This window comes from Muscardinus avellanarius (genome assembly GCF_963383645.1).
Source record: "Muscardinus avellanarius genome assembly, chromosome: 16".
Taxonomy (NCBI): domain Eukaryota; kingdom Metazoa; phylum Chordata; class Mammalia; order Rodentia; family Gliridae; genus Muscardinus; species Muscardinus avellanarius.
In genome coordinates, this window is record NC_137802.1 from 25,129,691 (window position 1) to 25,149,633 (window position 19,943).

General features: G+C 42.1%; 1 protein-coding gene across 1 annotated transcript; it reads right to left on the bottom strand.

Annotated features, from left to right (window-relative positions):
• Window positions 1–10,159: 10,159 nt before the first annotated feature.
• LOC308275641 (CDGSH iron-sulfur domain-containing protein 1-like) lies at window positions 10,160–18,608 on the bottom strand (the record flags this gene model as incomplete). The annotated part of the gene is made up of 2 exons (XM_080713999.1): window positions 10,160–10,536; window positions 18,572–18,608. The coding sequence occupies 2 exons, from the start codon at window positions 18,606–18,608 to the stop codon at window positions 10,160–10,162; spliced, it is 414 nt and encodes a 137-aa protein (XP_080570125.1).
• Window positions 18,609–19,943: the final 1,335 nt, after the last annotated feature.

The following is a 19,943-nucleotide window of genomic DNA, read 5'->3' on the forward strand; positions in this document are numbered from 1 at the left end:
GAGGCTTTTTACAACTTCGTGAGACCCTGTTTTTTTTTTTTTTTTTTTTTTTTGGTGGTACTGGGGTTCCTGGAAGCCCTTCTACCTCCGGGCTACACTCCCAGACCCATTTTTACATTTTTATTTGGAAACAGGGTCTCCTAAGCCAGCACGCGCGTGGCTGGCTTCGAACCTGCGCGATCCTCCTGTCTCCGCCTCCCAAGCGCGGGGATTACAAGCGTGCGCCACCACGCCCGGCTGAGACCCTGTTTTAAAATAAGAATAAAAAGCCGGGCGTGGTGGCGCACGCTTGTAATCCCAGCATTCGGGAGGCTGAGACCTGGAGGATCGCGGTTCGCGGACAGCCTCAGCTACTTAGTGAGGCCCTCTGCAACTCAGTGAGACCCGGTTTCAAAATAAAGAATAAAAACTAGGGTAGGGGGTATAGCTTGGAGGTCAAATGCCCCTGGGTTCCATCCCCAGACCCGCAAAAAAATAAATAAATAAATAAATAAAATAAAATAAAATAAAATAAGAATAAATAATAGGGCTGGGATGTAGCTTGACAGTAGAATGCTCTGGGTTCAATCCCAAGTACCGCAAAAAAAAAAAAAAAAAAAAATTCCCAATTCTCAGGATTTAGATATTGACTTTAACCTGCACTTTAACCTGCACTGTGCCTGGCAACCCCATTCCTCTTGGAAAGTAGAGAGGGTCTACAGAATATTTATTTTATTTTATTTTATTTTATTTTTTAAAGGAAGGGGTGCACCGTTCCTGGAGGTACTGCAATACCAGGTCGATGCATGGAGTGGACGGAGCAAGCTCCTATTCCAACTTCTAGGCACAAAAATCCATTTAATATATTGTCCTCGGATAGAGGACGTATCAGATATTAAACTAATAAGAACAGATACTACACTTGATCTTAGCCAAAAGGCCGAGAAGCGATCCTACAGGATATTTAAAAAACACTCCTTAAATTGACTCAAGAAATACAACCCCAAGGAGGAGAAAGGAGGGGGGAAGAGGAAAATCTCTAAAACACACAATGTACTTAATCATATCCAAGTCAACCACTAAGCCAAGCAAGGGAAGGAGGGATGGGAAGGGAATGGGGTGGGAATTGGGTAGGGGTTAAATCAGTGATGATTACATGTATTTTTTTTTTTTTTTTTTTTTGGTGGTACTGGGGGTGGAACCCAGAGGCGTTCTACCTCCGGGCTATACTCCCAGACCTTTTTTATATTTTATTTGGAAACAGGGTCTCACTAAGTTACTGAGAGCCTCACTAAGTAACTGAGGCTGGCTTCGAACCCGTGCAATCCTCCTGTTTCAGCTCCCAAGCGTGGGGATTACAAGTGTGCGCCACCACGCCTGGCTTGTACATGTATGTATACACATTTTTTTACCCCAATATGATGTATGGATGTAATGCACCAATAAAAAATTAAAAAAAAATACAAGCCCCCCTGGTGGCAATTACTCTCTATGGCTCTGATGGAAATTTGTAGCATCACTGGCAAATTAAATCTTTTTTTTTTTTTTTTTTTTTTTTTGGTACTGGGGATTGAGCCCTGGGCATTCTACCTCTAAGCTTCAACCCCAACCCTAATTTTTTTTTTTTTTTTTTTGTAAACAGGGTGTCACTAAGTTGCTACATCTGGCTTCAAACCTGTGATCCTCCTGTCTCAGCCTCCTAAGTACTGGTATTACAAATGTGTGCCACCATGACCAGCCAAAATAAATCTTACAATCTTTGAAAAATTATATGGGAGGCTCCTTTGTTCCAGAACATAGTCTTAGACTCAGAATCCCAGATATTAGCAGACTATGTCACTCAGCTGGCTGCTTATCAACAAGCTTTGGGTGAACTCCAAATGGTACCTGTGGACAAGGGAGAGCCTTTGTTCTGTCCAGGGGATCTGGTGCTAATAAAATCTATGGACAAAAAGGGGACCTTCTGGATGGGCCCACATTCTGTCATTCTCTCCATCCCTACCACTGTTTCCTGGATACACCATACCAGAGTCAAGCGGTGGACAGCTGGAGATCCATCACTGACTCCTGACACACTTGAGACCACCCCAGAATATTCTTATGAGCTACTGGAAGGACTTAAACTCTTATTCAAGAAGACACCTGATAAGGAGACACACGTTTGATGGTGCTACCTTTCAATCTCCTTTCTTTTTGGGGGGTGGCCCTCTTGGGTGTAGCAATAATTGTCTGTTATTTGCTGATGATTCTATGTGTGCTACCTAAGGGATTCAATCATGCCCACTGCTAAACTCTGCCTTAGAACACTCACTATCTTGGACCTGGAGATGACTCTTTGAGGAAAATCCAATCCATTCTGGACTAATTATAATCCATCTCTGGTCTTCTTTTATTTATTTTTTGTGGTACTGGAGATGGAACCCAGGAGCATTCTACCTCCAGGCTACACTCCCAGCCCTATTTTATTCTTTATTTTGAGACAGGGTCTCACTAAGTTGTGCAGGATCTCACAAATTGCTGAGGCTGACCGCGAATCTGCGATACTCCCCTTAGCCTCCCAAGTACTGGGATTACAAGCAAGTGCCATTATGCCCTGCTTTCTGGTTTTTTTTTTTTGTTTGTTTGTTTGTTTTGTTTATTCTTTTGGTACTGGACATGAAACCCAGGGCATTCTACCTCTGAGCTGCACTCCCAGCCCTATTTTTTATTCTTTATTTTGAAACAGGGTCACACTGAGTTGCAAAGGGCCTCACTAGGTAGCTGAGGCTGGCTGCAAACAGTGAGCCTCCTGTCTCAGCCTCCCAAATGCTGGGATTAGAAGTGTGCGCCACCACGCCCAACTTGGTCTTCTTCATAACAACCTGAGAAAGAACAGAAGGTTCTTACAAGATTATTGGATGTCATTCCTAACTCTTTCTTTCTTTCTTTCTTTCTTTCTTTCTTTCTTTCTTTCTTTCTTTCTTTCTTTCTGGTATTGAGGATTGAACCTGGGAGCATTCTACTTCCAAGCTACATCCCTAGCCCTATTTTTTTTTTATTCCTTTATTTTGAAACAGGCTCTTACTAAGTAGCTGAGGCTGGCCAAGAACCTGTAATCTTCCTGTCTCAGTCTCCCAAATACTGGGATTACAAGCATGTGGCACCACGCCTGGCTTCTAAATCATTTCTCTCCTTCCTTCTTTCCTTCCTTCCTTCCTTCCTTCCTTCCTTCCTTCTTTCTTTCTTTCTTTCGTGGTACTGGGGGTGGAATCCAGAGGCTTTTTACGTCTGGGCTATACTCCCAGACCTATTTTATATTTTATTGGAAACAGGGTCTCACTAAGTTGCTGAGAGCCTCACTAAGTAGCTGAGGCTGGCTTCAAACCTGCGTGATCCTCCTGTCTCAGCCTCCCAAGCTCAGGGATTACAAGCGTGCGCCACCACGCCCGGCTCTATTCTTTATTTGAAACAGGGTCTCACCGAGTTGCAAAGGGCCTCACTAAGTAGCTGAGGCTATCTGTGAACTGTGATCCTCCTGTCCCAGCCTCCCAAATGCTGAGATGACAAGTGTGCGCCTCCACGCCCAGCATCCTAACTCATTTCTGAGAGAACCCCTCACTCAGAAAAGATTGTCAGTAACCTTCCTGATCCTGCCTAATTAAACAATGCTTCCTTGGATCTCAGCCATCTTTGGCTAGTCTCCCTCACTAATGACAAGCCTCCCAATCTAACCTTATTTATTTATTATTTGTATGTGTGAACTGAGGGTTGAACCAGGGGATTCTCCCTCCGAGCTACACGCCCTGCCCTATTTTTTATTCTTTATTTTGAAACAGCGTCTCACTGAGTTGCAAAGAGCCTCACTAAGTAGCTGAGGCTGGCCACGAAACCACTATCCTCTGTTCTCCGCCTCCCCAATGCTGTGATTACAAGCGTGCGCCACCACGCTTGCCCCAACCTAACCTATTTTGATTTGTCACTAGGAACAAACTTTTCCCAAAACTGGCAGCTGAGTTTTATTATTGCCCTAAAAACACCTACTGTGGTACCTGCAACAGCCGAGGCACAACCAGTCACCCTCATCCTGCTTGTTTTTATCAAAGTCCCTGCTCACTTTCGAGTCTCTTTTTGGAATCAAAATGATCTATCTAAATTCTTCTTTTTTTTTTTTTTGTGGTACTAGGGTTCCTTTAAACCCTTCTACCTCCGAGCTACACTCCCAGACCTACTTTATATATAGATATATATTTTTATTTGGAAACAGGGTCTCTTAAATCAGTGCAGCTGGTTTTGAACCTGCGCGATCCTCCTGTCTCCGCCTCCCAAGCGCGGGGATTACAAACTGCGCCACCACGCCCGGCTCTAAATTCCTTTTACGAGGCCTTTCGTGGAAACCCCCCTCTCTACATTCATACTTCCTGCCTCTGACTGGACCCAGTGGAGTGCTTGCCCAGCTAATCCGACTCATAGGTGCCCTAGAGAATATGGTCCATACAGTACTCACTGCAGAGTGTGGGCAGGATCTCTGGAGGGAGGATGGGAACAAAAATATCTCTCTAATTTAGGCCGTCCTGCCAACTATTTTCAACTCCAGGGAGGAGGATTACTGTGTTCCAGCAGTGGCAACAAACCCTAGGGCTCACTAAGTTTACTCAGAGGATTAGAGGTTCTACCTACCACCAAGCCTGTGCAGCCACAGGAGAGCTCTTTCTGTGTGGACACTCTAAAAATAAGCTCCTAGCTCTGACTTTCCAGCAGGCTCTTTCAGTCCCCTCTTACTGCCTTAGCATATTCCTGCATTGACAATAAACACTTCCAAGGCCAATGCGCTCTGGGTCAAGCAATCAGCAATTTCTGTGAGGTACAAGTGCTCAATATAATAAGGGTGCCACCAGGTGCCAAAAGAGAGTTACTGCTCCTGGTGACAGGGTCTACATTGGGCACTGGATTACTGGCCCTTTGGGGAGAGTTTGCATATCAGGAGACCACTACTAAAAATATAACCCATTAGCCGAGGGTGGTGGTGCACGCTCCTAATCCCCGTGCATGGGAGGCTGAGACAGGAGGATCCCACAGGTTCGAAGCTAGCCTCAGCTACTTAGTGAGGCTCTTGGTAACTTAGACCCTGTTTCCAAATAAAGTTTAAATAGGTCTGGGAGTATAGCCCCGAGGTAGAAAGCCCCTGGGTTCCATCCCCAGTATCACCAAAATAAATAAATAAATAAATAAATAAGTAAATAAATAAATAAAAATAAAAATATAACCCATTAGAGCCACGAGTGGTGGAGCATGCTTATAATCCCAGCATTCAGGAGGTGGAGACCAGAGGATCGTGGTTCCCTGACAGCCTCAGCTACTTAGTGAGGCCCTTTGCAACTCAGTGAGACCCTGTTTCAAAATAAAGAATGAAAAATAGGCCTGGGGGTGTAGCTCAGAGGTAGAATGCCCTTGGTTTGCATCCCCAGTACTGCCAAAAAAAAAAAAAAAAGAAAAAGAAAAAAATATATATTTTTATAGTATACAATATAATATACAATATATTGTCTATAATTGTATATTAACAATATATATTATATATTAACAAACACAATATAATATACAATATATTATATATAATTGTATATTAATTGTAATTATTATATTGTATAATACATTAATTAATTGTTATTTTGTAATATAATTGTATATATTATATACAATATGTTGTATACAATATAAATATATTGTATTTTTTGCAAAATACAATATAAATATATATATATATTTTAGCCGTGGTGGCACACACTTGTGCACACTCGAACACTTGGAATCCCTGCGCTTGGGAGGGTGAGACAGGAGGATCGCACAGGTTTGAAGCCAGCCTCACCTACTTAGTGAGGCTCTCAGCAACTTAGTGAGACCCTGTTTCCACATAAAATATAAAATAGGTCTGGGAGTATAGACTGGAGGTAGAAAGCCCCCGGGTTCCACCCCTAGCACCATCACCTAAAAAAAAAAAAAAGAAAAAAAATATATATTCCATATATATATATGTGTGTGTGTGTGTGTGTGTGTGTGTGTGTGTGTGTGTGTGTGTATTCCATTAGAAGCCAAGTGTGGTGGCACATACTTGTAATCCCAGTACTTGGGAGGCTGAGACAGGAGGATTGAAGCTTTGGAGCCAGCCTCAACAACTTAGTGAGACCCTGTTTCTAAATAAAGAAATAGCAGTGCATACTTGCAATCTCAGTACTTGGGAAGCTGAGGCAGCAGGAGGGTTGCAGCAGGTTTGAGGACAGACTCAGCAAGTAGTGAGAATCTCCTCAACCTAGTAAGACCCTGTTTCAAAAAAAATAAAATGGGCTGGTGTAGCTCAGAGGTAGAATGCCCCCTGGTTCATCCCCAGTGCCATAAAAACAAACAAACAAACACACAGATAAATAAACAGGAGTGTATCCCAAAGGTAGAAAGCCCCTGGATTTCATCCTCAGTACAAAAAAAATAGTATAACCCGTACTCTTGAACCCTTTTTGGTCAGCACTGGCAGTGCCTTACAAAGTCTCAAAACCACAAATGAATCTTTAGTGGGAGGCATATTTGACAACTGAATAGCCATTTATTTTTCTGCTTACAGAAAAAGGAAGCTTATGTGCAACCTTAAACAAAACCTGTTGCATCTACATTAACACATCAGGGATAGTCAAGACCAACGTTAACAAATATACAAGAAAGTATTATGGTTACACAACTTCAATAAAGTCGACAGTATGAGAAACTCAGTATGAGAAACTGTCTCAGTATGAGAAACTGTCAGGTCTGTGTTACCCCTATGACTTGGTTCCTACCTCTTTTGGAACCTCTAGTGCTCATTCTACTTATGTTTATATTTGGCCCATATCTGTTAAATTATGTGGTCAAGTTTGTCTCCAATAGCCTCCAGGATATCAAACTCCAGGTGGTGCTTCAAATGGAATCGCAAATGAGGATCTACCAAAGCCCCCTGGATGGTTGTGGCAGCTTGGAACATCCACCTGTTTAACCCCTCTCCTGGGACAAGTTGCTTGCATGCAACCCAAGTCTGCCGTCCCTTGTAGTCCCCTCGCAGCACAGAAGTAGTCAGAGATGACCTCGAAGCCTCCATTCCCTTGCCTACAGGTTTATGCAAGTTAATAAAAGAGGAGAAAGCCGGGCGTGCTGGCGCACGCTTGTAATCCCCACGCTTGGGAGGCTGAGACAGGAGGACCGTGCAAGTTCGAAACCAGCCTCAGCTACTTAGTGAGGCTCTCAGCAATTTAGTGAGACCCTGTTTCAAAAAAAAAAAAAAAAAAAAATATATATATATATATATATATATATATATATATATATATATAATAGGTCTGGGAGTATAGCCCAGAGGTAGAAAGCCTCTGGGTTCCACTCCCAGTACCACACACACACACACAAAAAAAAAAGGAATAAAAAAAAATAGCCAGGCATAGTGGCAGATCCTTGTAATCCCAGCCTTTGGGAGGCTGAGACAGGAGGATTGCAGTTTGCAGACAGTCTCAGCTACTTAGTGAGGCCCTTTGCGACTCAGTGAGACCCTGTTACAAAAGAAAGAATAAAAAATAGGCCTGGGGGTATAGCTTGGAGGTAGAATGTTCCTGGGTTCCATCCCCAGTACTGCAAAAAAAAGAAAAGAAAAAAGAAAAAAGAAAAGAAAAGAAACATGGCTTGCTAAATTACGATATGCTAGTGTTGAACCTACAATCCTTCTCCTGTCTCAGTCTCTCTGTTCTGGGTTTAGAGGCATATGCTTTTTCTTGCTTTTTGTGTGTGTGTGTGGTATTGGGGATTGAACTCAGGGGAATTCTACCTCTAAGCCCCACTCCTAGCCCTAGTTTTTATTATTTACTTTGAAACAGGTCCTCACTAAGTTCCAAAGGGCCTCACTAGCTGAGGCTGGCCACGAACCTGAGATCTCCTGTCTCAGCCTCCTAAGAACTGGGATACAAGCGTGTGCCACCATGCCCGGCTTTTTCTTGCTATTTATTTATTTATTTATTTATTTATTTATTTATTTAATTTTTTTTTGTGGTACTGGGGTTCCTGGAAACCCTTCTACCTCCAGGTTACACTCCCAGACATTATATATATATAATTTGGAAACAGGGTCTCTTCAGCCAGCACTGCTGGCTTCGAACCTGTGCGATCCTCCTGTCGCCTCCTCATCCTCCTGTCTCCTCCTGTCCCAAGCGCAGGGCTTACAAGCGTGTGCCACCACGCCCAGCTATTTATTTATTTATTTATTTATTTATTTATTTATTTATTTATTTATTGTGGTACTGAGGATTGAACTCAGGGGCATTCTACCTCTGAGCTACACTCCCAGCTCAATTTTATTTTTATTTTGAAACAGGATCTCACTAGATTGATGAGAGTCTCACTAAATTGCTGAGACTGACCTTGAATCTGCCATCCTCCTGTCTCAGCCTCCCATGTACAGGGATTACAGGTGTGTGCCGCCATGTCCAAGCCTAAAAGATCAATTTTTTTTTTTTTTTTTTTTTGTGTGTGTGTGTGTGGTGGTACTGGAATTCCTGGAAGTCCTTCTACCTCCGGGCTACACTCCCAGACCTATTTTATACTTTTTTTTTTTTTTTTTAAACAGGGTCTCTCTAGCCGGGCGTGGTGGCGCACGCTTGTAATCCCCGCGCTTGGAAGGCAGAGACAGGAAGATCGCGCAGGTTCGAAGCCAGCCGCGCACGCTGGCTTAGGTGACCCTGTTTCCAAATAAAAATGTAAAAATAGGTCTGGGAGTGTAGCCTGGAGGTGGAAGGGCTTCCAGGAACCCTGGTACCACCAAAATAAATAAATAAATAAATAAATAAATAAATATAAAATAAACAGGGTCTCTTAAGCCAGAGTGGCTGGCTTCGAACCTGCACTATCTTCCTGTCTCTGCCTCCCAAGTACTGGGATTACAACCGTGCGCCACCATGCTCAGCTCCCAGTTCTATTTTTTTATTCTTTTTTTTTTTTTTTTAAAGAGGATATAATTAGCCAGGTGTGGTGGCACACACTTGTAATCCCAGCGCTTGAGAGGCTGAGACAGGAGGATTGCGCAGGCTCAAAGCCAGCCTCAGCTACTTAGTGAGGCTCTCAGCAACTTAGTGAGACCCTGTTTCCAAATAAAATATAAAGTAGATCTGGGAGTATAGCCCGGAGGTAGAAAGCCCCTGGGTTCCATTCCCAGTACCACACACACACACACTAAATAAATAAATAAATAAAATAAAGAGGATATAATTCTATTTTTTTCTTAAACAGTTTTACTAACCCATGTGTTTGATTATCCAGATTGGGGAATAAAAATTTTCCCACACCTCTGATCTAACCTTGTGATCACGATTCCTGTCATCAACATTTGGCTCTGTGGTCAGAAGACTCGACATGTGTGCAACAATTCCTTCCAAGCCTGCAGTTTGAGTGCCTGCCAATCCTTGGGCTAGAATTCTGGAATATTACATTTTAAGACAGTCTTTATGATTCAGATCTATCATCACTGTGATCTAAATGTCTACTATTGGTTCTCTTAATGGATCAGTTCAATAAAGATGAACACAGCACAAGCTGCAGCCCCTCGACTGTCAATCTGGCTGACTTGTAATTAAAGAAAGTAACATTTACAGTTCTTTTGATTGAAAACTGTAAACACAGAAGCCATATTTCAGTATCATTACCACTGTCCAGAAAAAAATCAAGGTCATAACAAGTTTTTCCTAGATTGTATTAAGAAATTAATATAGCTTTATCACACCCTATTTACTTCCTAGGTTACCTAAGTAATATGAAAAGGTGATCATTTTTCTTTGAAACTTACAAGTACAATTTGCATATACATGATTTTGAGAATAATTTGTTATCCTCAAGATACAACTATATTCTAACACCATTATTTTAAATTTAAAGACATGGATCGTTACGAGACCAAAATAACCCAAATAACCCACAGGCATGGGTTTTTTTTTTTTTCTTTCTTTTTTCTTTTTTTGCTTAAACAAATGCGCACCATGATGTTTCAACAAGTAAGGCAAATGCCATGACTGTGAAAGCTGAGGTTTGCAATTAGCACATCTAGAACCCAGGGGAGGTGAATCAGACAGTAGTGGTAGCCATTCTACTTCAACAATCAGGTAAGCCTCGTGACAAATTGGTTTGCAGCCTTAAAACTGTCCATTTAAGTTTCTTTTTTCTTGATGATTAGAGGTCCCACGTTGTCTCCAGTCTCTTCATTGTGTTTTGTGTGAGCCCCATCACAGAATGGGAACTTTTTGGACCTCCAGCAATGGCAGTAAACCGCTCTATCTCCCAAATCCTCCACGTCAAAAGCATGTATGACCTTAGGATTGTCTTTCTGGATATGAAGATTTACCATAGCTTTGCCGCGATGATCTTTAACATAGAATCTTTTGTAAGCTAGGTAACCAATTGCAGCGGTTCCAGCAGCAATGGTAACTGCTGCGGTCCATTCAACTCGCACGCTGGAATCGGATGTCAGACCCGGGGCGCAGTGTTCGGCGGTGTGTGCACAGGACGCGAGTACAAACAGGCTGGCTCGCACAGCAGGAGTCCAGGTCCCAGAACCGTCCAGAGGGCGCCGACTCCGGCTGCCACCTCGCAGGTTTGTTCTTTATTTTGAAACAGGGTCTCACTGAGTTGCAGAGGGCCTCACTAAGTAGCTGAGGCTGTCAATGAACCACGATCCTCCTGTCTCAGCCTCCCAAATGCTGGGATTACAAGTGTGTGTTACCATGCTTAGCTAAGATTCTGTTTTTATAAAAAAAAAAAAAAAATTCAGCTGTGGTGGCCTATGCTTATTAGTTCAGTACTCAGGAATCTGAGACAGGAGGAACTCAGGTTTGAGGACAGTCTCAGCATCGACGTAGGGAGATCCCATTTCAAAATAGGGCTGGGGTGTAGCTCAGAGCTAGAATGCCTCTGAGTTCAATCCCTAGCACCACAAAAAAATTAGAAAAAAAAATAAATAAATAAGTAGTTAAATAAAATAAAATAAATATTTTTGGTTTTAATTTTACTTATTTTTTGTAAAATAGTGCTGAGGACTATACCCAGGAACATTCTACCTCCAAGCTATACCACCAACCCTATTTTATTTATTTTATTTTATTTTATTTTATTTTATTTTATTTTATTTTATTTTGTGGTACTGAGGATGGAACCCAGGGACATTCTACCTGTAAGCTACACCCCCAGCCCTATATTTTATTCTTTATTTTGAAGCAGAGTCTCACTGAGTTGCAAAGGGCCTAAGTAGTAGTTGAGGCTGTTTGAGAACCGCAACCCTCCTGTCCCAGCCTTCCACATGCTGGGATTACAAGCATGAACCATCACGTCCAGCTTTTATTTTTTATTTATTTTTATTTGGAAACGATCTCACTAAGTTGATCCGAGCCTCACTGAGGAGCTGAGGTTGGTTTGTTTGAACCTTGGATCCTCCAGTCTCAGGCTCCCTAATACTGGGATTCCAGGTATGTGCCACCACATATGGTTTACTTTTCATTTGAAAATAGGATTTTGACTCTACAAAGAAAATTATAAAACACTGAAAAAAGAAATTGAAGATCTTAGAAGATGGAAAGATCTTCCATGTTCATGGATTGGCAGAATAAATATCATTAAAATGGCCATCCTCCCAAAAGTGATCTACAGATTTAACGCAATGCCCAATAAACTACCAAGATCATTCCTCACAGACATAGAAAAATCAGTCCTTAAATTTATCTGGAATAACAAAAAGCCCAGAATAGCCAAGGTAGTTCTCAGCAATAAAAACCACGCAGGAGGAATCACAATACCTGACTTTATACTACAAAGCCATTGTAATAAAAACAGCATGGTACTGGCAAAAAAACAGATATATAGACCAATGGAGCAGAATAGAAGACCCAGAAACAAGTCCACACACTTTCAGCCAATTGATTTTTGACAAAGGGGCCAAAAACATACACTGGAAAAAAGATAGCCTCTCCAACAAATGGTGTTGGCAAAACTGGTTAACCATATGCAGAAAATTGGAAATTAATCCCACTTTTTCACCCTGTACAAAAGTCAACTCACGATGGATCAGACTTGGAAATTAAACCAGAGACCTTAAAACTCCTTGAAGAGGGCATAGGTCCAACACTACAACACATAGGCACAGATAAACATTTCCTCAACAAGACCCCAAAGGCACAACAAATTAAAAGGAGAATCAATACATGGGATTGCATGAAACTGAAGAGCTTCTGTTCAGCAAAGGAAACTATCAAGTACTTCAATCGAGAGCCAACAGAATGGGAGAAGATTTTTGCCACGAACACCACCGATAGAGGACTAATATCTAGAATATACAGAGAACTCAAGAAACTCAACACTAAGAAAACAAAGCATCCAATAACAAAATGGGCAAATGAACTAAATAGACACTTCACAAAAGAAGAAATTCAAATGGCCAATAAATGCATGAAAAAATGCTCAACATCACTGGCAATCAGAGAGATGCAAATCAAAACTACCCTGAGATTTCACCTAACTCCAACTAGAATGGCAATTATTCAAAACACAACAACAGATGCTGGCGAGGATGTGGAGAAGTGGGAACTCTAAAACACTCTTGGTGGGATTGCAAATTAGTGCAACTACTTTGGAAAACAGTATGGAGAATCCTCAGAAGAATGGGAACAAATCTACCATTTGATCCAGCAATACCACTTCTGGGAATCTACCAAAAAGATAGGAAGCCAAACTACCAAACTAATGCATGCGTATCTATGTTCATAGCTGCACAATTCACCATAGCCAAACTATGGAACCAGCCAAGATGTCCATCAACAGATGAACGGATTACAAAACTGTGGGATATGTACACAATGGAATTTTACTCAGCCATCAAAAAAAACTAAATTACATCATTTTCAGGGAAATGGATGGAACTGGAGGACATTATGCTAAGTGAGATTAGTCAGTCACAAAAAATAAGAAATCAGATGCTTTCCCTAATATGTGAGAGTTAGGGAGAAATGGGTCATAGGAGGAACTCTTGAAAGAGGAAATCCTATAGAGGAGCAAACAAGACAACCTAAAGGAGGAGAAAGGAGGGGGGAAGAGGAAAATCTCTAAAACACACAATGTACTTAAACATATTGAAGTCAATCACTGAGCCAAGCAAGGGAGGGAGGGACAGGGAGGGAATGGGGTGGGAATTGGGTAGGGGTTAAATCAGCGATGATTACATGTTTGTACACACAAGTTTTTTCCCCAATATGATGTTTGAATATAATGCACCAATAAAAAAATTTTAAAGAAAAAAAAAGAAAATAGGATTTTGAGCCGGGCGTGGTTTTGCACGCTTGTAATCCCTGCGCTTGGGAGGCTGAGACAGGAGGATCACACAGGTTTGAAGCCAGCCTCAGCTACTTAGTGAGGCTCTCAGCAATTTAGTGAGACCCTGTTTCCAAATAAAACATATAAAATAAGTCTGGGAGTGTAGCCTGGAGGTAGAAGGCCCATGGATTCCACCTCCAGTACCACAAGAAAGAAAGAAAGAAAGAAAGAAAGAAAGAAAGAAAGAAAGAAAGAAAGAAAGAAAGAAAGAAAGAAAGAAAATAGGATCTCGCTAAATTTTTGAGTGTCTTGCTACATTGCTGAGGCTGGCCTCTGACCTGAGATCTTCATATATTAGCCTTCCGACTACTGGGATTATAAATGTGTACCACCATGCTTGATTACAATAGTTTTTTGTTGTTGTTGGTGGTGGTGGTAGTGGTGGTGGTGGTGGTGTGTGTGTGTGTACACGTGTGTGTTACTGGGGATTGAACCCAGGAGCATTCTACCTCTGAGCTCTACCCCTAGCCCTACTTTATTTTTATTTTGAAGCAGGGTCTTGCTAGGTTGATGAGTCTCACAACTTGCTGAGGCTATCATTCAATCTGGATCCTTCTGTCTCAGCCTCCCGAGTACTAGAATTATAAGCATTAACTACCATGCCCAGCTTATACTAGGGTGTTTTTTTTTTTTTTTTTTGTGGCACTGGGGGTGGAACCCCAGAGACTTTCTACCTCCGGGCCATACTCCCAGACCCATTTATATTTTATTTGGAAACAGGGTCTCACTAAGTTGCTGAGAGCCTCACTAAGTAGCTGAGGCTGGCTTCGAACCTGCGCGATCCTCCTGTCTCAGCCTCCCAAGAGCGGGAATTACAAGCATGCGCCACCACACCCAGCTATACTAGGGTTTTATTTTTTATTTATTTTTTATTTTTGGTGGTATTGGGGTTCCTGGAAACCCTTCTACCTCTGGGCTACACTCCCAGATCTTTTTTTTTTTTTTTTTGGCGATACTGGGGGTACCCCAAGTGCGGGGATTACAAGCATGCGCCACCACGCCTGTCTATACTAGGATTTTAAATAAGTTTCCCGTGACCTGGCAATTCAGCCAAGTCGTTTAGTGAGATTCTCAGCAATTTTGGGAGACCCTAAATATATATGTACAATATATTTTATATAAATATAAAATTATATAAAAATCATATAAAATAATTATATAAATAATTTTATATTTATATAAAAATAAAATTGAGGGCCAGGCGTGGTGGCGCACGCTTGTAATCCCCGCGCTTGGGAGGCTGAGACAGGAGGATTGCACAGGTTCGAAGCCAGCCTCAGCTACTTAGTGAGGCTTCCAAATAAAATATAAAAAAGGTCTGGGAGTATAGCCCGGAGGTAGAAAGCCTCTGGGTTCCACCCCCAGTACCACCAAAAAAAATAAAAATAAATAAAATAAAATTGAGCAACACGTGGTGGCACACTCTTGTAATGTCCTTGAGTTCAATCCTCAGAACCACAAGAAAATTTTTAAAAATCCCATGGATCAGATAAAATAAAGAGTGTTGTTTATCTTTTTTTTTTTTTTTTTTTTGGTGGTACTGGGGTTCCTGGAAGCCCTTCTACCTCCGGGCTACACTCCCAGACCTATTTTTACATTTTTTTATTTGGAAACAGGGTCTCCTAAGCCAGCGCACGCGGCTGGCTTCGAACCTGTGCTATCCTCCTGTCTCTGCCTCCCAAGCGTGGGGATTACAAGCGTACGCCACCACGCCCGGCAGTGTTGTTTATCTTCACAATAGCATAATGATAATAATGATGATGGTAATAATAATAATAACTATCTTTATTGAACTGTATTTAGCAATAATGTTTTCAGCTTTTATTATGAGCACTGTAAAAAAAGACATAAGTCAGGTGCGGTAGCCCACACCTGTAATCCCAGTACTGGGAGGCTGAGACGGGATGATCACAGGTTCATAATCAGCATCAGCAATTTAGTGACACCCTCCACAACTTAATGAGACCCTGTTTCAAAATCAAAGAAGAAAATAGGACAGGGGATGTAGCTTAAAGGTAGAATGGCCCTGGGTTCAATCCCCAATACAAAAAAAAAAGTATAATTTTTTTTGAGCTAGGTTTGGTGACAAATGCTTGTATCAAGTGCTTGGGAGGCTGAGACAGGAGGATCACAGGTTTATGGCCAGCCTCAGCAATTTAGTAAGGCTCTCTAAAACTTACTGAAATCCTGTTTCAAAATAAAAAATAAAAAATAGGGCTGGGAGTGTAGCTTGGAGGTAGCTTGCCCCTTGGTTCTGTCCCTAGTACCAAAAAAAAAAAAAAAAAAAAAAAATTAGGGCTGGGGGTGTATCTCAGAGATAGAATGTCCCTGGGTTCTATCTCCAGTATCATAAAAACAAAACAAATAAACAAAAAAGAACAAAAATAAAGAAATAGAGTTGGAGGTGTAATTTGGAGGTAGAATACTCCTGGGTTCAATCCCAGTACTGAAAAAAAAAAAAAAAGAATAAAAATAGGGCTGGGGGTATAGCTCAGAGGTAGAATGCCCCTGAGTTTAATCCCCAGTACCCCCCCCACACACACACACATTTGACAGTTGTGGTAGTGCACGATTGTAATCCTAGTACTTGGTAGACTGATGCAGGAGGATCACAGGTTTGTGGCCAACCTCAGCTATTTAGTGAGGCCCTCTGCAATTTACTGAAAGCCTGTTTCAAAATAAAGAATAAAGATAGAGCTGAGTTTGTAGTTCCAGGTAGAACATCCCTGGGTTCAATCTCCAGTACTACAAAAAACATTTTTTTTCCTTTTGGTACAGAAGATTGAACCCAGGGGCATTCTAACCCTGAGCTACATCTCTAGCTCAATTTTATTTATTTATTTATTTATTTATTTATTTATTTATTTATTATTTTGGTGGTACTGGCATTCCTGGAAACCCTTCTACGTCCGGGCTACACTCCCAGACCCATTTTTTATATTTTTATTTGGAAACAGGGTCTCTTAAACCAGCAAGGCTGGCTTCGAACCTGCGTGATTTCCTATCTCCGCCTCCCAAGTGCAGGGATTACAAGTGTGTGCCACCACGCCCAGGTTGTTTATTATTTTTTATAGTGCTAGTGATTGAGTCCAGGGGCATTCTGTCCCCAAGCCACACCTCCTACCTTATTTAATTTAATTAGTAAATTAATTAATTAACTTATTTTTGGTACTAGGAATCGAAGCCAGAGGCATTCTACCTCCAAGCTACACCCCCAGCCCTATTATTTATTTTAGTTAATCATTTATTTATTTTTTGTGGTACTTGGAATGGAACCCAGGGGCATTCTACCTCTGAGCTACACCCTCAGCCTTCTTTTTTTATTCTTTATTTTTTGCAGGTCTGGGGATGGAACCAGGGGCATTTGACCCCTGAGCTACACTCCCAGCCCTATTTTTTATTCTTTTTAATTTGAAACGGGGTTTCATTAAGTTGTGGAGGACCTCACTAAGTAGCTGAGGCTGTCCGCAAACTGCGATCCTCTGGTCTCAGCCTCCCAAATGCTGGGATTACAAGCATGTGCCACTGAAACGGGGGTTTCTCCTGAGCCCCCCAAGATGAAACAGGGGGTTTCCTGAGAAGAAACCTGGAGTTTCAAAGATGAAATGGAGTTTCTTGAGAAGAAACTCAGCATTTCCTTACAGGGTTCCTGTCTACGGTGAGCGAAGAATGACACCGACAGACCTCAGGAAGGGGAGTAAAATGTTTATTGGAAGCAGCAGGGAATAAGGAAAGATGGCTAAACATCCCAAGGTCAGAACTCTTGGGGTCCAGCAGCTGCCTTCAGGACAATACTTGAGAGTAGCCCAAGCCAAATTGCCTTCAGTTTCAGGCTGCTTTCTTCCAGAGTCCACGCGATCTGCCAGAAGGGAATAGGGAAAAGTGGCCGAACACCCCAAAGGGGCTATCAGGGCTCTGGCGTCCAGTAGCTGCCTTTAGGCCACTACCCGAGTGTTGCCCGAGCCAAGTGCTGTCAGTTGCAAACTACTTTCTCCCAGAGTTCATGTGATCTGCCAGAAAAGAGGTGAGGTCACCCCTAGGGGCCCTGGTCAGCCTTGATGTCCAGCAGAGGCCTTCAGGTCACTACCCAAGAGTAGCCTGGGCCACGTGCCATCAGTTGCACTCTGCCTTCTCTCAGGGCTAACATGACCTGTGAGAGAGAGAACAGCTCCCCAAAAGGAGAGGGGGTCCTGAGAGGGAAAAGCCCCATTTGCTAGCCGACTAGGGCCTTTGCCCGACCGTTTGCAAGTCCTCTTTTGGTTAGGGTGACTTTGGGAATTCTGGGAAGCAGCTCTCAGGATTTACATAGGGTATTTGCAAGTCCTTGAAGAATCTCCTTTCAAGAGTGCCAGACTTGCTCCTGGGTTTGCTGATTAGCAAACAGATGGGTTTGTGAAGCTCTGGTCCTTCTTATCTCTGAGCCTTTGGAATTTCAGATATTTGTCGCCCCTCAGGAAGCTCAGGAAATTAACTTTTTCTACCTCTTCCCTATCTGCCTATTTCCTTTCTATCTCCTCACCACCATGCCCAGCTTTTATTCTTTTATTTTTTTTGAAACAGGATCTCACTGAGTTGCAAAGGACCTCACTAAGTAGCTGCTGTCTGCGAACTGCAATCCTCCGGTCTGAGCCTCCTGAATGCTGGGATTACAAGCCTGCACTGTTACAAATTGGGGGAGTATGGTTGTGGTGGGGGAACTGGTCCTGGGGACCCCTGTTAGGGTCCCGGACTTCCCCCAACCCATAACAAAAGCCAAAAACAACCAAAACCAGAAAATTACCGTGGGTTCTTGTCCTAAGCTAAGAATAAATATGCATAGCTTGGACAGTTGCTGAAGATTTAAAGAAGTTTATTAAAAGAAATACAGAAAATAGAAATACAGCCCCATACCAAAATAGCATGAGGGGGTGACTCAAAATGAATATACCAAAGGGATCACGCATGGACTGGGACTTTTATACCCATGACCTCCATCTTGTTTGCATGACTGAGTAGTGAACTTCCCTGTAAGGTACCTCCCCTAGCAAGGTGTGGTGAGGTGTCTCCTTTCATGAAGGTCAACCCCTCCTACCATTTTAGCTAGTTTATCCAATCATGTAGATCTGTCTTTAGATAGAGAAAGGCCTAGTTCTCCTCTCCTATTGACTTGCTAATTACATGTAGCTAAGTCAGTCTAAGTTTCAATAGCTGTTTGCTTCCTGACCAAAGCCAAGTCTTTCCTTCTCCACGTCTGCCGCCATTTTGACACAATTATTTTTGAAATATATTAATAATCAGAGCTTTCTCAAATCTTCCTAGGCCATTCCCAATACTGGTACATGAGCTACCATGTTCAGCTTATTTATTTATTTATTATTATTATTATTATTTTTTTATTTATTTTTTTTTGGTGGTACTGAGGGTGGAACCCAAAGGCTTTCTACCTCCGGGCTATACTCCCAGACCTTTTTTATATTTTATTTGGAAACAGGGTCTCACTAAGTTGCTGAGAGCCTCACTAAGTAGCTGAGGCTGACTTCGAACCCATGCGATCCTTTTGTCTCAGCCTCCCAAGCGCGGGGATTACAAGTGTGCACCACCACGCCCGGCTTTATTTATTTATTTATTTATTTATGCTGAAACTATTTTGTTTGGAAACAGTGGCTCACTAAGTTGCTGAGAGCCTCACTAAGTAGCGGAGGCTGGCTTTGAACCTGAGCGATCCTTCTGTCTCGGCCTCCCAAGCACTGGGATTACAAGTGTGCACCACCATGCCGGGCCCAGTTTTAGTTTTTTAAGGAACCTCTTTACTGTGTTCCATAGTGGCTGTAGCAATTCTCATTCCCACCAACAGTTATAAGGTTCCTTTTATCCACATTCTCTCTACCATTTGTTGTTTTTATGTTATTATTGTTATTTTGGTGATGGTGATTGAATTTAGAGGCATTCTACCCTCTACCTATGCCCCCAGCCTGATTTTATTTTTTTATCTGGAAACAGGTCTCACTAGGTTGCTGAGGGCCTCCCTATGCTGCCAAAGCTAGCTTTGAACCTTTGATCCCCCAGTCTCAGCCTCCAAAGTACTGGAATTACAAGTGTGTGTCACCATGCCTGGCTTTTTTTTTTTTTTTTTTTTTTCTGTACTGGGACTGGAACCCAGGGGCATTCTACCTCAGAGCTACATCCCCAGCCCCATTTTTCAGTCTTTTCATTTTTGAAACAGGTTCTCACTGACTTGTGTAGAGCCTCGCTAAGTAGCTGAGGCTGTTAGAAAACCATGATCCTTGGGTCTCCAGCTCTGGAATGCTGGGATTACAAGCATGTGCCACCACCTGGCATATTATTATTGCCATTATTTTAACAGCCATTCTTAACTGGAATGAGATGGAATCTCAGTGAAGTTATTGTTATTATTATTTTATGGTGGTACTGTTGCCTGAACTCATGGGTATGCTACTTAGGATAGGAAAAATAAAATATTAGGTAGAAAGGAGACAAACTAGGAAGGAAAGAAAAAAAATATATTTTTTTCTTCTTGAGGTACTGGGAATGGAACCTCGGAGTATACTACCTCTGAGCTACATCCCTAGCCCTAA